The 18,211-nt window shown below is 43.8% G+C and overlaps 1 protein-coding gene across 3 annotated transcripts in view; it reads left to right on the top strand.

Moving 5' to 3' along the window:
• The first annotated feature begins 3,938 nt into the window (after positions 1 to 3,938).
• The window catches only part of ARHGAP6 (Rho GTPase activating protein 6), a 183,361-nt gene continuing 169,088 nt past the window's right edge, over positions 3,939 to 18,211 (top strand). Inside the window, exon 1 of one of the 3 annotated variants that reach the window (XM_083734230.1) lies at positions 3,939 to 5,036. In XM_083734230.1, the coding sequence (XP_083590356.1) occupies positions 4,485 to 5,036 (552 nt within the window). In that variant the 5' untranslated portion in view covers positions 3,939 to 4,484. Of the gene's footprint in view, positions 5,037 to 17,616; positions 17,680 to 18,211 lie in introns of those variants that run through there. The other 2 variants (XM_083734229.1, XM_083734233.1) reach the window with 2 other exon arrangements.

Genomic DNA, 18,211 nt, shown 5'->3' with positions numbered 1-18,211 from the left:
AGTTATGCGGGCGTGGATCACTCTTATTTCTGACACCTTGATGTCATTTATTGTGAAATCACTTTGATATATCCTACGGAAAGTGATTTATAAATCTAAATAAATATATTTAGATCAGAAACATCTACACACTCTTGTTGTTCCATAAGCAGTTTTCATAGCTACACCCTCCTCAGTTGCGCAAGTGGGAAAATAGGTCATAATTCATTTCTGTTCCCTGCTGGACAATCTTGTTACCCTATACCAGCCTTATAGTATCTGTGATATGAATAAGCTCCTGGTTTTGACAAGAATACTGGAAAACAAATCTCTACAGCGTTAAGATTTTCCCAAAGCTGTTTTGCAGGAAGTGGACAAGCTAAGCGTGGATGTGGCCTACTTCATATGGACTGCATATCATCTGAAATTCTGTGCAAGGCGCAAGGATAGCATGCAGATAAGTTTCCAGCATGTATTTGGGGTCTTCAGAAGCTTTCAGGGGGTCTTCAAAGTTGTTGTTTCAATTTATATACCAACCTTTATAAAAGATCGCAGGGTGGTGTACAACATTAAGAACACATTACAAGGCATCCATAATAAAAAGCTTAATAACGGACAGCAGAATCATCATCATCATCATCATCATCATAATAGCCCCCTACCAGCTTTAACAGGCCATAGATTATTTAATGGCTAAAAGCCTGGGTAAAGAGGAATGTTTTTGCCTGGCACTTAAAAACATGCAATGATGGCGCCAGGTGAGCTTCTCTGGGGAGAGCATCCCAAAGTCGGGGGGCCACCACAGAAAAGGCCTTTTCTCTTGGCATCACCCTCTGGATGTCTTGGGGAGGGGAGACACAGAGAAGGGCCCTGGATTACAAGTGCAGGGTCTGGGTCGGTTTGTATGGAGGTGGTCCTTAAGGTATTGAGGTCTTGCACCATGTCCTGCACTTTCCAGGCATGGTAGAGGGGAGACACTGCAACTTCCAGGACTGGTGCCCCACTCCCTACAGACTTGAAGTGCCCCTATGTTTGCAACCCACTACCTGGCCAACGGACGCAGGTGGCACTGTGGGTAAAACCTCAGTGCCTAGGACTTGCCGATCGCATGGTCGGCGGTTCGAATCCCCGCGGCGGGGTGCGCTCCTGCCGTCCGGTCCCAGCGCCTGCCAACCTAGCAGTTTGAAAGCACCCCCGGGTGCAAGTAGATAAATAGGGACCGCTTACTAGCGGGAAGGTAAATGGCGTTCTGTGTGCTGCGCTGGCTCGCCAGATGCAGCTTGTCACGCTGGCCACGTGACCCAGAAGTGTTTGCGGACAGCGCTGGCTCCCGGCCTATAGAGTGAGATGAGTGCACAACCCTAGAGTCTGGCAAGACTGGCCTGTATGGGCAGGGGTACCTTTACCTTACCAGGCCAACATCACTAAAGGTATGGTGGGGGGACTGTTGTTATGATTAATTTATTATAAAATGTGTTCTTAGTACTGTCCACCACCCCATTATCTTTTGATAGAGAGTGGTATATAAATCATCACCATCATGATCATACTATGGTACAACTGCTGCTTCCCACATGCTCCTGCCACTTGGTCCTCTGCTAACCCAGAGCTTCCCCTGTATCTGGTAAAGGCTGTAAAGGTATCTGAAATCTTAAAACATTTGTGTGGATTTGGAAGAGAGAAACTACCTTGGGAAGTGACTGTCCTTAATGAGGACTCTCCAAAACTTAATCGGGTGTTTTCAGATTGTCTGCATGAAAATTTCAAGCTGTCCAACCTGTACTGGTGGGATGCTGGTCCAATCCAACCTCCTGGGTATTGAGGAATTGCTTCACAGTTCCCTCTGCTTATATCTGTGATTTTGTCCGAGAATGTGCCCAGCAGTTAATGTCTTTAAACTAACTTCTGTCTTCACCATCAAGGGGAGGAGTAGCTCAAAGAAAATGTTAAAAATGTTAAAACATATTTCTATGTTGCTTTGCTCTCATGTGGGTACTTCAACTTCCCTGATGCCATCCCACTGGGGGTCAGCTTATCAGCCTGTACTCCTATCTGCTTGAAGGGGAAACTGGAAGGAACCAATGCAATCCAAAGGTGATACTCCACAATCCAATGGAAGTACTTCTCATTGACCATCCTGGTCATTTGTTGGGAAGAGGTACAGTGCATGCCTCTTTCTGCAGATGATTCAAAATCACTGTGCAGACGTACAATGGTGGAATAAATAGATATGTGGGGTTTTCCCTACAGAGAGGAACATATGGGAAATACTTTGGATAAACTTTGAGAGAAAACCTTTGCTGTGAACATGTTTATATAAATAGGTTTTGTATTTACAATTCATCTTTTAGAAAAGCGGCTATGGGGCTTACACATGTATTACGCAACTGGGTTTCAATAGAATGGGAAAGAGCGAAGGGTTCTGAACTCAGCCCAGAGGCTCATGTTGTTTAAATAAATGTATACAGTAATCGTAAGCAAGAGAGCAAAAGTATCCAACATAGCCGACACAGAAGAATGCTTGCCATGGTATTTTATAAGCAGCCCATAATAGGAAGGGAATGTGTCAAGCGATTTTTTATGGCTTGTATGTTGGGAGTTTATACAGCCAGTCATGTTTTTGTAACAATATAGAGAAAAACCACCAAAGCCCTAAGTGTTGGAAAAATGAAGTTTCTTTTCATGAGACATGGAGAAAGTGCAAAAAAGAGATAGATAGATAGATGATAGATATTTAAAAATCTATTTTGCTTTTACATTGTTGCAACAAGTGGCAAATCTAGAGCCAGGAAGTACAAATTTTCAAGGTACTTTGAAAGAGATCTAATCAATTGATGTCAGTGTTCGAAACCCCCATTATTCTAGGCACATTTTGTGACAGGAAATTTAATTAGTGCAGTTTCTGAGCTCTGGGCGCAGTACTGCACCTAAGATTTCAGATTAAAACTGCAGAGTGGAAGAAAAGGAGGACCCTCTTCTGCCTCCCCACTTCCAGCCGCTCTCTAAAGACTGGAGAAGAGACCCTCTTAAGAATACTTGGGGGGTGGGCAAGGGAAGGACTAGACCATGTGAAAAATTAACATATTTCAGCTGCAGTTCATTCATTTTCAGCTTTGTTATTAAAAAAGTGTGCCTAGACATAAGTTTAAGGTGCCATGTAGCTCCTAGCTTTCATCTCTCAGTTTCTAACACTGTTTGAAGTGCAACTCACCAACTTTGGTCATGAACCTATTTTGGGTGTTAGGGCTTAGCTTCTAAACACCTGAAATAGACAAATATGTTTCTAACTATGTAGGAAGTACTTTTCTTACAGCTGTGAATAAGAGCGCTTCTAGATCACTGCTTCCAGTGCTTGCATGCATTTTGTTTTTTAAAAAACCAGAATCCATACAATGTTGTTGGCATCAAAATACCAAATTGCTATTTTGGGGCCCCGTTTAATCTGGATTTACCCTTTCTACGGAAGATCAGATAAGCAACAAAACAAAACCCTGTTGTAAAAGAACTGTCTGGAAATTAAGCCCCCTGCAAGCATCCCAAGATCGGGCAGAACTTGTGAGATTGGTTTCACTTCTAGACTAGTAGGAATTCTTCCCCCACTTCTCACTTTTAGGTATACCGGTCACACGATGCCAGGTAGCGACTAGAATGGAAAGATGGATGGAGAGCATTTGCAAATGCCATCTCCTCCTTTATTCACATTTAGACCAGGGCAACTCCCAGGTTCCAGTTCTCATAAGAAGAAGAACCGTCCCGTATCTTCTACAATATATAAAAAACCACCGAGGAGACGCAAAAGGGGGCGGAGTAGGAGGGCAGGTAAAAACAGCCACCTGCAACGCACTCCTCCTTCGGATCAAGCCCTGCTCCGACATCGACCAGCAGCGTGCTGTGAAATCCAATAGCTGTGGGACAGCGACCTGACCAAAGATTCCAAGCAGCGGCGCCCATTGCGCAACTGGGAAGGCGGGCAACGCAACGCGCGGGGCTGGTCAGCCTCAGAGCGCGGCTGCTTGTGGAGCCTGTGCGGAGAGAGCCAAGCCTCCCTTTCAGGTGGGGGCCCCGGCCGGGCCGGCGGGGAGAGAGAGAGAGAAGGAACGAGGAGGGCGAAGCCAAATTAGGCTCTAACCGCGGAGTTCACTTGGCGGGAGCGGGGCCAGGAGGACAAGCACGCGGCCACCGAAGCCACACGGGCGAGGAGGGAAGCGCGCGAGCCGCCTGTTGAGGCGACGGCAGTAGCAGCAGCCGCCTCTCGCGCCGGCGAGGTGCCGGAGGGAGGGAAGGGGGAGCTCCCGCCGGCTCCATAGCAGCAGCAGCGCCGGAATAAAAAGCAGCGGCGTCTCCCCTCCCTCCTCTCTCTCTAACTCTTCTCCTGCCGCCTCAGCGCGAGCATGCGAGGAGCAGCCCCTCGCGGCGGCCAGGAGGAGGAGAGGGTGGCAGCGGCGGCAGCAGCAGCTCCTTGAGGCGCCTGGGGCTGAGGGGAGTCCTCCCGCCTCGCCGCCGGGATGTCGGCGCACAGCCTGCTCAACAGCGTCTTCTCCTGCTCGTCCTCGCCGGCGCCCGGCGCCTCGCCCTCCTTCCCCCCGAAGAGCCTCTCCAAGCGGAGGCTCCGCCAGACCCGCAGCCTGGACCCGGCCGTCATTGGCCGCGGGGAAGAGGCGGCCGACGGCTCGCTCCGCGCTCCCCGGGCCAGGGCGGCTGCGGCGGGCAGCCCTTCGGCCGAGTGCTTGGCGGCCTTCTCTTCGCGCGCTCTGCTGCGCCCGACCGCTCCGCCGACTCCTCCGCCGCCGCCGCCGTCGCTCTCGACGCCCAGCACTCCGCTCGACAAGTCGCCGTCGGGCAGCTTCCACTTCGACTACGAGAGCCCTCGAGGCAAGAGGCACACCGCGTGGGAGCTGCCCTTCCTGGCGCGCGCGCCGTCCGCTTCGGCGCTCGGCAGCGCCCCCGGCGGCGGCGCCAACAGCATCTTCTTCTCTCCCCGAAAGTGGCTCCAGCAGAGGAAAGGCCAGCAGCTGCCCAGCAGCCATGCGTCCGCCTACGTCGTGTGGAAATCCGAGGTAGACAACTGGGCTTTGCTCTACTTGGTCCGCAGCTTCCCTATTCAGTCTCCAGGCCGGTGGTCAAGGTCTGGGTCTGGGCTGCCCATAGGAGCCAACTCCTAGGGGCAGAGGTCCCCCCAATAAAATATTTGAGGGCACGCGCCCCCTCCCAAAGTTGATAGGTAAAGGTAAAGGGACCCCTGACCATTAGGTCCCGTCGTGGCCGACTCTGGAGTTGCGGCGCTCATCTCACTTTATTGGCCAAGGGAGCCGGCGTATAGCTTCCGGGTCATGTGGCCAGCATGACCAAGCCACTTCTGGCGAACCAGAGCAGCGCACAGAAACGCCGTTTACCTTCCCACCAGAGCGGTATCTGTTTATCTACTTGCACTCTGACATGCTTTTGAACTGCTAGGTTGGCAGGAGCAGGGACCGAGCATCGGGAGCTTACCCCGTCGCAGGGATTCGAACTCCCAACCTTCTGATCAGCGAGTCCTAGGCTCTGTGGTTTAACCCACAGCGCCACCCGCATCCTAAAGTTGATAGGCCAGTCAAATAGTGTGCTTGTGCTGCATCAGGTGACCGATTGCACAGGGTGGGGCTTACCTGCACCCCATATATTATTTAAGTAGGCAGCCCTGGGGCTGCCCACTTGCCGAGAGTGCCTTGGCTGCCCCCATCACTGAATTAAGTACAGAAGGTGGGGGTCCAGGTCACAGGGTGGTGGCTTTGGGGCAGGGGTGCCAACTTGAATAAAATATTGGGGGTCCAGGTAAGCCCCACCCCACATGATTGATCACAAGACATCGCGTACGCACACAATTTGAATGGCAATGCCCACTCATTTGGGGGGGGGCAGACCCATTCAAATATTTCACTGAGGGTGACAAAGGAACCTCCACCCCCAGGAGTTGACTGCTATGTTTGGGGGGGGGGGACGACACAGGCCCTCTCTTTGCAAGTTAACCACTTTTTCTTACACTTCATGTCTCTGATTATGGAATGGCAGGCATGGACAGTACTGGGGGCTGAAGAACTGTGAATTGGGAAATTTCTGCTTCCGATTTTCTCTTCCATGAACTCACCACGATGTCTGGCAAAGCACTGAAAGGCAGTGGTTCCCAGTTGGTGGCTCTGGACCCCAGGGGATCTGTGTCACCATTCACGTAACAAAAAAACTACCCTAGAGATATCAAAAGCCATAGCCTGGCTTTTGAAAATAGGTGGTTTGCAGTACTTTGCTAATTGGGGGCCACTGCACTAAGGCATGTCTTACTTGCACCAAGTTAACCTAGGTATCAGCCCCAAGTATAGACCTTTCCCTTTTCCCTTCTGTCTTCTTTAAGTGCTTTGTCTTAGGTTTCTATATTTAATATTTTACAATGACAGATTCTGGGGCTGTAGCATGTCTGGATGTTCCCCTGTGGCTTGATTCCTAATCCTATATATATACAGGAGTGGTTGTACTGAAGAGGGGAAGGTGCTCAGAACATGCTTGGTAGCATTCATTTTTTTAATACGGAAGATTTGCACATTCCACGAGACCAATCCATGATACTGGGTAGGATCCTAGTAAGCCTTGCTTATATTTCCATGGGTAAAGACAGGTGGTGTTAAGTACTTCTGTGGCGTATATGTCAGTATTTGGGAACAATGTGTTGCCTGTATTGTGGCTAGTTCCACTATCCCCACCGCACCCCCCGGTCATTAGGTTGTGTTACATGTTTCAATGACTCAGAGAGTGGATGTGTTTTCTGCCAGTTGCTCATAATTAAAGATGAATTATAGAAGCTTGAACATTAAAAAAATCTTCACGCCATTCCATCTCACCAAGCATACAATGTGCATATAGCACTGTTATAGTTGTCTAAGGGCAGATAGCCCATCTGAATCCCTTATGTATGACTTGCTGCAAACCTGTTCAGACAGACTCAAGTGTGAATTGGTTGTGTCTGAAGAGGCATAAAGGTGACAGGGCAGTTTTCAAAAATGGGTGTTTTTATAACCATGTAGTTGAAACAAAAAAAATTCCTTCCAGTAGCACCTTAAAGACCAACTAAGTCAGTTCTTGGTATGAGCTTTCATGTGCATGCACACTTCTTCAGATACACATGTAGTTGAAGTTACTGATAGACAACCATCTTCACTGATTGTCATCTGCATCAATACTTGGCTACGTTTGGTTAGTGAATATCATTTATATTATGATGTGCTGCGGGTAGAGAGTAGGAATAGACAAGACATGCAAAGCAAAATGTGCATCTGTTGGAATTGTGTTACAAGCATTATTCTTTATTTAACTTGTGTGCTGTTCTCACTGAGTGAGAGAACAGTAAGCAGTAATAGGCTGGTTTCTCTGAGGATGGGAAAGACAGAAAAGGGAATAATTTGGATATGTCCTTCAGTAAATTTGCCAGTCTTGTGAAGGGCAAGTAGTCCATGTAACACAGTTTGTAAAATGTGCTTAGGACATGTAGGATTTCCTGGTGCTGAACACATCAGTTCAAGTAGTGGAAAAGTTTGAACTCATGATTCCTTTCCCAATTATTGTTTAAGTTTCTATATGTCTACTCTAGGTTGTTCTATATGAATTATAATTGTAACATTAGGTGCATGGGTTGTTGTTGGACTTCCATTAATGAGAATGTTTTGGCTCTTGGCAAAAGATCTGGAGATGAGGCTGTTCTGAACGCTATATAGAGCTGTGCTTTCACAGTGCTCCGCATGTAGTTAACTATGGCTGTTGGCTGAGGACAAATCCTATCTATATCAATTGGGAACTGTAATATGTATCAGAGCAACTGAAGCAGGTGTGCTAACCTACAGGGTAATTGACTGAAAAAGAAGTGATTTAATATGGCACATGCCCCCCTCCATGTCCGTCACCTTGCTAGATGGTAAATGACAGCCCCTTGAGTGTAACCCCTCCCAAACAATTGTTAAAATGTGTGGGATATACCTGGATGGTACATTGCTGGGGTCCAATTATATTCAAAGGCATTGCATTTTTTGAGCCATGTAGATAGGTAAAAGCGCTTCTACATAATGGTATTTGGGCTAAGGATTGCAACTTTGTTTCTTATGCAGTTCTAAACCTATATTTCTGCCTTATGGGAACCAAAGGATAAATCAGAGGATATAATCAAACATAGTTTCTGTGGCTGGATACAACTCCTCAAAAAGCATAAAGATTTTTTTTTTGTTTTGTTACCCCCTCATATGTTCCAACTGAAGAGAATTATTTAAGCTCACATTGAAAAGTAAGCTGTCTGTTTGTAGGGTCAATTGCTATACCCTTGGTTTATTCCATATATAGTTGTAATGCGTACATAAAACTTTCCTCGCAAATGATTAACTGTAAGCATGCATGACCCTGGTAGGATTAATTATTTCTGCTGTATTCACTCAGGCCATTTTTGTAAACTACGGTAGTACAATATTACGTACTGAGGAAGCTGTGGTGTACTCTGTCATGTTGACAAGTATGCAGAGGTTCATTTAGAATTCTTGGGTGCATATGCACTAACCCACCTCTTCTGGGTGGAAAGAGTGCAAATATCCCTCCCAACTAATTTTGACTATATATGGATGAAAAATAGTTGCAAAAGTAAGAGTAACACTCAGTCAAACACAATGAGGTTAATAAGTTACTGTATTTTATTCAGAGATTTAGGAAACAGACACAAACTCTGTTGTGACGTATACAAATATATACAGGTATTGAAATAGCTCTGCAGACCTAGCATTCCCAGGCAAAAATGGCTAGCTTTGCATGCAGTACAGTTACTAGTATTACTTGAATGTAAGCGTTGCTAAAATTGGAGAGACTCGGAATATGTTCACATGACCCCATTAGCATGTGATAGATCCAGTTTTTAGTTGGCCTGTTGGCCTGTACAGTGATGGGGGATGAAGCAATTGCATACACATTGCAGCCATAAGCAGCCTTCTTTGGGTTTTTGAATCATAGAATTGTAGAGTGGGAAGGGACCACGAGGGTCATCTAGTCCAACCCACTGCAATGCAGGAACATTTTGCCCAATGTGGGGCTCGAATCCACAACCCTGAGGTTAAGGCTCTCATGCTCTACTGACTGAACCATCAGTGTAGCATTCTTAAGTGAGCTGTTTAGATGTAGCTTTCTTAAGCAAGTTATTTTGCAGGCACATACTGTAAGATTCAGTAGTAAGTGAAGAATCTTTGCAAAGCAGAAAAATAAAACATTTGTCTACTTTTAGGGTGCTTCAACATTGTCACATCCTGGCAGATTATTGTCACACAGTCAAAGCTTATTTGAAGCTCTTGCAAAACAAACCAGCTTCCCCAATAATCATACTTGTTATGATAAGACCAGTGACAGTAAGATGCACTGGAATGTGTGGGATAACACTTTCTTTACACAATGTCATTGAATTTCCTCACAAACAAATAAGGATGAATGCCCATTAAACAGGTCAGCGGGAAATGACCTTAGTTAGTGCCTTGATCAGTAGTACTTCAGAACCAAGTCTGAACAGGTGATCAGCTACCACTGCCTCCTTTTTTCTTTTGGAAAGAGCTGCTCATATGACTAGTCTTTTCAGATGAGTTGTATAATATTGGAGTTATAAAATCATGCAATATTGCCGCTCCTCTTCTGTCAACTTGCAGTTTACAGAAAGGAAGTTGTAGCTCCCATGACTTAGTTGTTGCCACATTAGCAACCAAGCAGGTTTTTATGTTTTATGTGCAAGAGATGGTTGGTTATCAGCTCTGACCCAAAGAGGATGGAATTTAGGTGCTTCAAAACCATTGGAAGTTTTGTAGCTATATAGGCAATACAAAAGGGTGTTGACTCATTTATTCACGAGTAGAGGAACTAGTAGATGTTTGTCTTCTCTAATCCACATGTCAGATTTTTTATTAGGCAGCAATCAAATTTTATAGGCGCAGCACAGTTTCAGTAGCAGGAACACACAATGAGATATTGGCAAAGGCAATTGGGTTTAAATGTGAAATTATTGATTGTAATTATTCTAAGACAAGACAGGAAAATGGAGGACTAGATCCTACATGCATTTACAGACTGCACAGCCTTACAGTTTAGAACATCCAATATATGATACATAAGATGGTTTCTTGGTAATTGATGTAAAATCCTGGCACAGGTGATGGCTGCACCCCCTTGTCCTGCTTCTTTCCCTGATGAATGCAAACTGCTTGTTAGGACTTTAAGCATGAATGCTGTAACAGATCCGTATTTCAAATCTTACACTTGTCTGTGATCTTGCAGATGATCTGGTCAACAATCTAGCCACCTGCTTTCAGGCATGCTATGCATTGTTATTGATGAACTTCAGAGTTGTAGTTGTGCGTGAACTTCTGATGCTAGCTGCATGCATAATTCTGACTGAAGGTCAATGAAGAGTGTTGCTATCTAAACATGGTGGTTGCTGAAACAGGAATTTGTCCACCAGAGCAGCTGACAGTTTGCTAATGCATCAGAACCAAGTTGCCACTTGCAGAAAATTTCCTCTCCTTTTTACTACTGGTGATTCACCCAAGTGTGTGGAGGAATTCCTACTTTACTACTGCCATTGCCTTGCTATCTGCTTTCAGCCTACCCTCCCAGATTCTTCTTCTGGTCTGCAGTCCCAGACAGTCACACTCTCACACATTGACGGAACTGACCTTTTATGCCTACACTTTGACAAATAAGATTTGAATGGCACAGAATTCTTTCTCCTCATCAAACCACTTTTTCTGTCCAATGGGTGACCAAGAATTTCTATCTATCAAGCCAACCAGAAGTGAAATTTTACACTCTTCTTCCTCTGCATAAAAAGAACCCAGCTTCTCCCATACCTCTTACAAAACTAAGTTGCAGGTAACTGCCAGCCAGAAATGGGTGCTTCACATTTTAAGCTGAACCCTTCTCAGGACCCCACAAACATGGTAAACATTGTATACAGAACAAACCTTGTCTCAGTCAGCACACTGTAAAAGTGATTTCTCTACACACTACTACAAGCCTCCTTGGCTGGACAAGATATGAAGCCAGCAAGATTTTTAATTTCTTTGGATATTTTTTTTGGGGGGGGGAAGGTGGGTATTTAGGAAAAGGACGTAGTGGTTGAACTAGGACATGGGCTAAATTCCTGCTCAGCCATGAAACCTACTGGGTAACCTTGGGCCAGTCGCTGTCTCTCAGCCTAAATTACCTCACAGGGTTTTTGTGATGATAAAATGGGGAGGAAGAGAACCATGGATGCCACCATGAGCTCCTTGGAGGAAATGTGTAATATAAATGTAATAAATAAAAAAGGCAAACTTACCTGTGGGTAAGGTGAAATCCTTAATATCTTCTCAACAGTATTTGGACTTATTATTTTGGGGTTAGCCAACATACTGCCTCCCAGATGTTGCAGGCTACAACTGTCACCATCCATGATAATTGGCCATGCTGTCTGGAACTGATGGGAGTTGCAGACTAGTAACATCTGTAAGATACAGTGTTGGTTATACCCTTAAGTTGGAGCAGAACATGATTTCCTTAGGATATTTACTAGAAGTTTACTTGCACATCTATTTTATAGGCACTTTGGATGATATGAAACAGACCAGCTAAAAATCCCTCAAATGAAGTTTTCAGTCTTCCTTAGGTGTGCCATTAGAAACTCCTGCTGCTTCTATAGACCACAAATTGTTTTGAGTTGTCAAGATATGTATTCTCAGGACAGTTTTTCTGCTTTTCATTAACTAGCATTGGCTGGATGAAAGGCAGGTGAGGCTCAAAATCTTTTTTGAGCAATTGCTGAAGAACAAGCAGATTGTGAGGAGTACTGCTGTAGAATTAAAACACAGACTTTATCTATTGACTGTCAATCTCTGGAGTGGATTCATACTTCTGTGGAAAACGATTTGAGGGTGAAAAATATAGATAGAATTTTGCTTGATTATTGTCTCCTTACCTGTGGTATTCTACCCCTACCCTTACCTGTTCCAATTCACAAGTTATTTTTATGACCAGCTATCTACACAAAAGGCTTTTATGGTCGTCAGATTTCAAAACAAGTCCCTCATAATGATTAGAAGGGTGATACTGCAGAGCAACTTTTTCTGCATCTCTTGGAGTCATGACAGTTGTACATTGTGTACATTGCAGAATCCATGGGGAACCCACAAAGGAAATTATTGTGAACCTGATAGGAAGATACCTCAGGCCCTGTTTTGGGTGTTCAGGCAATGTGTGGGTGGAGTAAGTGTGCAGAGGGTATAGAGTTTATATCCTGTCTCCAAAGTTCTTGTCCTGCATGTGCACTGCTTCAGCCTCAAACATCCATATCCAGCATGTGCTACCTTGACTTTTCCATGTTGAGCAGAAGAATGGGGCTTCTAAGAGTGTTTGAATGAATGTGCTTAGAGGTGTCGGATTTGGACCCTTGATAACATTGGATTCTGGATCAGTTAGATGCAATTTCGAGGCCATTTCAAACTTTTGTACTCAGTTTGTGAGAGCCTCCTGTGGGGATGTGGATACTGGGAATGGGGCTTTCATGCACCGCCTTCATGCCCTTCTAAACAGAGGTATTTGTTGGATAACAAAACTGATAGAGCCCCAGAACCACTTGTAGAATATATTTTTAATTGATTTTCAACATTAACAAAATAGAAACTACAAATATTCATAAACGCAGGGATTACTATTGAAAGCAAGAGCAAAATGGAAGGTAAAACCCATGGAGCAAAATAATACAGTAAACTTCCTGTTCAGGGTAGTTCATTTACGACCCTGTAGGGCTACCCTTTTAATGCTGCATTTGCCAACCCAACCCCCTCAAGGTGTTTTGGACTACAATTCCCATCGGCCCCAGTTAGGATGTATTGGAGTGAACCTGAACGATCTTTCTGGAAAAGGTGGTGAGAGAAATGCAAGCAAGGCTTCATGCCTACGCTACATGTGACCTAGATTGTGTGCTATTGTCCTTCAAGAAAGACTTGAGCTACCCTACAAAAGCAGCACCTGTTCTTTTGCATATACACTCCTTTCCTTGGTTATGATTCTGTAAATAGACTCTTGAAAGAGCTAGCAATAAGATATGTTCAGTTTTCAAGTGGATTGTCCTTGTCTTACAGATACATCTTGCATGCTTGTGTTGTACATGGCCCAAGGAGGATTACAATATTATCTGCCAATGTGATTAAGTGTTCACATAAAGATAGCCGATGGTTGTTCTGCTATTTAAACTGAAAGCTCCTAAGTTTGCCATCTGGCAAGCAACCCTGAATTTCTTAATATCTGGTTCAGGAACTGCTAGAAACATTTATTGTTTATTCTTCTTACACAGTAGGTGATCCATTGACTGAAGACTATTTTGTTTTCAAGTTTGGCTTGGAAGTAATAGTTTGGGAAAGCAGAACACAGCCTAGCTGGATGCACTGAAATATAAACAAAAACCTTTCACCTTAATGGGCAAAGTATAGTTATACCCCTCTGATACTTCTCCCCTTACTCTGCCAGTGGTACTTAAACTAGGCCCATGTCAAGTGCTACTTGAATGTTGTGGTGGTTCCAGTACTACTTTGCTAATGCCAAGGTAATTTGACTCCTTAGTTTTAGTTATTAGTTTGTTCTTACTACTTACACTTAGGATTTGTATTGTATCATGTGTTATCTTTTAAACAAAACAAAATGGCACACTTGCAACATTTCACTAGTTAGAATCTAGACAGTTAAAACACTTTGTTTCTCCAAAATATTATTGGTAAGTGTAGTTTGCCCCTACAATTGCCAGCACTCTATTTTTTAAAAAAGTACGGTTCCCAGGATTATTTGGTGGAAATCATGTGCTTTAAATGTATGGTGAGTGTGTTTGCAGCTCTGCTTGGAGCTGCTTTGGTGAGCGGTTACCCAGCTCATATTTCTTTTTGTTCTCTGGCGCTCTGAACAATCTAAAAATATTCCTCAAACAGGAAATGTTTTTCATTCTGTTATGTCATTTGCTTCCCATAGGAGGTATTATATCTAATTTATAGAATAAACTTTTGGGCTGGATTCCCATAGGAACCTAGGTACAATTGATTGTTTGGTATACTACCCAAACTATTCCTCTGTTTTTCAGAAGATGCATAATCAATGTCAAAGGGATTGTAAGCATTAGAAAGACTGGAGCCTACAGAATGTAAGGCAAGAGGAAATAACCATACTTGGTTTGCCTGCAGGTTAAAAACAAGCACCAAAGGACTTCTTAAATTTCACTTTGAAGGCATTTCTTGGCTAAACTATGAACAGTTTTCTCTCATCATATATATATATCTTTTTGCCCAGTTTCAACCACATTCTCATTAGTGGTACATCTTTTGTCTATGTGTGTTTTTAGAGACTTAACTTTTTATTACAACATCTTGTTTGAAAGAAGGATATATTTGATAGTTTTGAATGTGGATGGCATTCCTCTGAACCAAAGGATCTTATCCAAGCAGCTGTGCTGCTACTTCATAATCTCATTTGAAAATACGCACTCACTCTTGTGGCTTTAATAGTATACTTGCTATTTTCCCTGAGAGTTTAATTGTACATCTGAAGTCCTGCGATAGCTGGATTCTGAAGCAAGGATGCTATGGGGTGATGGATGCCTGGTAAAGTTTACATGGTTTGATGCAATGTTCAAAATTCGCCAGGTGCCAGGTGTGTTTTGCACCTGGCTGTCAGCCACTTGTGACCAAGTGAAGATGCTGGGCACCAGGGTGGCTCCTGATGTCTCCACCATCTGGTGGTGCATGCCTGGGGATCCTTGGATCTTGACTGTTTTCACACACCATCATCACATCCTGTGGAATTCTATCTGTTATATTTTATCTGCACAATCAAAATGAATTTCAGGAACCAATAAGGGTGACTTCTTTAGACAGTATTCGTCTAGCTCAATTCCCTTTCCCCATGGTTTTCTTCCATTGGATTCTGTTATCATTGGTCTCGCACTTCTCTTCCAGGGAGAACATGGAGAACTGAACTACTGAGGTCCTAAGGAATTTCCTTTAGTAAATTCCAACAATCATGAGGTTGAAAGCCTTGTTTGAATATTCATCCAGCTAGACCTTTTGTGCAGGCAGTAACTGAGTTCAGCTGAACACTGCTGCTTAGAGTCATGATCAAACTTTGTTTACTTAACCCTGGTCGTGTATTAAGCGGGCCTCAATGACAGCCATATTATGAGTCATGTTTCTTTACAGCAGTGCTTAATAAAGTCTTAAATTCTGCCTGGTTATCTTTTATTGCTAAGAAAAATAGATTAATCTTTGTTTTTAAGGCCAAACTAGATGTGATGGCAGAAGCTATCTTTTTGTTCACATGTTGGCATATTAAGCAATGTGAGGTCTAATTTTAACCTCAAAAGGCATGCCTCGGTAAGTGGAGCTGAATTCTGCTTTTCTTTGCTGCAGTCTATTGTCTCTTTTACCACCTACCCTAAAGGATTATTGTTTTGTGAACCGGGGGAAGCAGAATAACATTCATTTTTCATATGAATTGCCTGCTACTTACCAAGGATCACAATTAAAACAATAAACTTACAAAAGATAATAAACAGTTAAAATAGAAATCAACTGATAACATTACATGCAGAAAGTAAGCAAGAATTTAACATTCCCAAAAGCCTGAGTCAAAATATATAGCCTTGTGTTTTCTGACAGTCCCCAGAATTGGGCCAGGCAAATATCAGAAGGCAGAGAGTGTGGGAACCACAAAAAAGGCCCTCTGGAGGTGATGGAATCACCAACAAGTTATTTCCTGTTGATCTTTCCAGGGGAGCACTACCCTATTCTGGACAGGTTTCATACACCAAACACACATAGTACTGCCATCTATCTGAATTAAAATTGAATTTGTTGGCTCTCATTCAGCCTGTTGTCACCTCCAGACACCTTGATTGAGATGCAACAGAGGGAGCTGAGTGATAGCAGCATTCTGATGACACCTTAATCCAAATCTCCTGATGACGTCTTTCCACTGCTTCATATATGTGTTGAAAAAATGGGTAACAAAATGGAACATGCTACAGCTCAACTGTGATGCTGTTGAGATTTCCCCGCTACCTTTTGTAACCCATGGGACTCAAACCTGCAACTAGAAGTGGAACTTCAGTAAAGCCATGTCCCCAGCCCCCATCTCTTTATGCCATTCCAATATGATACTGTGGCCCATGGTATCAAAATCCACAAAGAGGTCAAGGAGAACAGGCAGTGTAGCACTCTCCCTGTTCTCAGGGGCCCGTGGTGTTTCAGGCCATGATAACAAACACATCAAAAAATAAGACCTGGGATATCTTCTCAGAATTTGTTGTAACTGCAGTTTCTAATTCTATATGAATCTGAATAATTTTAACCTCAAAGTGCTTCATGGAAGTATCACAGCAGTCTTCTGACAACTCACTTAATCTTCCCCACTGGGCAGGTGTAATAAGCCTATTTACAATTTGGAACAGCTCTGTTGGACAGCTACTCAGTGGAGAAGTAGTAACCTTTATTCACCACTAGATGGTAGATTCAAATAATATACTCGCCCAGTGGTTGTTTTTTCTAAAAAAATGTTTAGGGGTGCTCTCATTTTGACTCAAGAAAATCACTGCGAAAGGAAATAAAGCCGCCATCAGAGGTGGTAACAACGAAAGTGACCGATCACCGTGCTAGATTCCAACTCCCACTTCACACATTAAACTCTCGCTTCCGTCTGAGACTCAGGAAACACCATGACAGGAAATGAGGCCGCCATCGGGGGTAGCAATGGAACTGATGATTCACCATGCTAGAGAAGAAACTAACAATTTAATTTTTTTAAGTTTCTTCTCCCATTAGATTCACAAATTGTTTAGGGGTATGCGTCCCCCCCCCCCCCAGAAAAAGCACTGCTCTCACCCATCTTAGATCAGGTTCTCTTCAAGATTTTTTTCTACTTACACTATGGCGTGATCATGTGATCACATCAATTGTCTTATGCCTCTTGCCATTCCACAACAAGACTAGAGCCCTGATAGGAACAGGACTAGAGCCCTGGCGGGATTTTATCCAGAGCCTTCAGGAATCCTTTGAATTTCATAGGTCTCCAATAGGTTCACCACCTTTACACCACAACTATGTCAACCTTCACCAAGCAATGGTCTGTCTATGACAACATTCTGAGTACCATCTACTCCCTTTAATGTTTTTAATAGATCTAACCTGCTTGGTCTCCAAAACTGACAAAAGTGTGTTGGGCCTCTGATGTATTTGGATAGCCCCATGGTTGTCATGGAGACCATGACAGTCCTAATCTGTAAGGCTAGATGCCTTCTTGATGGGAATGTTGAAATCTCTTAACACACCTCCCTTGCAAGGGAGCACACGGTAAAGGGCCACAGATGTTGAATTGAGCACAAAAACTAATTGTTACCCAGTGCAGTCATGTCATAATTGGTGTTATGTGCTCAGACAGTCCTGCCCCAGTCAGCTGCCTGGTAGCTGCACCAGCTGCAGTTTCCAAAGCCACTTCAAAGGCAACCCTACGTATAGCATGTTGCAGTCATTCAATCTAGAGGTCAACAGAGTGTAGACAGCAGACATTAGGCTATTCTTTTCCAGGCACTCTGCACCACCACCACCACAGCTTCAAATGGCTGCACTGGATACAGAAGTCCTCACAAGCTATGTGAGTACCCCTTTCAGAGCAATCTGGATAGTGGGATGCAAGGGTGGGGAAGAAGAAGTTTTATGTATGGCAGGAAGTAATGCAGTATATGCTACTAAGATAGCCTTCATAAACCTGGTGCCCTCCAGCAAGTGTTGGCTGCAGCTGATTGGAGTTGTAGTCCAAAACATCTGGAAGGCACCGGATTGGTGAAGGCTGTGCTAAGATATCAGTACTGATTTAATTCTACTCCCATTGGTGAGAAATGGTGTTGGAACTCTGTGAAGTTAAGCCAAGAAAAAGCAATTTGGACCATAGAAAATACACATTTCTTGTCCGAGGCATCTTATTGTTTCCCTTTATGGAAACTTAGCTGTCAGCTGGTAATTAATACATGTGATTTGTTTTGAACACTGATGAAAATCAGCAGCTCTGTGTAGTCCCCAACTCTCCCTTAATTGGCATTAATTAATAGAACATTTTTAGTTCAGTATTACATTTGGGCTATACTTGTGTTCAATAATTGAATTTCGCATGTAGACTTTCAAAGCCT

The sequence above is a fragment of the Podarcis gaigeae genome, assembly GCF_964106915.1.
Source record: "Podarcis gaigeae genome assembly, chromosome: 4".
Classification (NCBI taxonomy): Eukaryota; Metazoa; Chordata; class Lepidosauria; order Squamata; family Lacertidae; genus Podarcis; species Podarcis gaigeae.
This window is presented reverse-complemented; position numbering and strand designations above follow the sequence as displayed.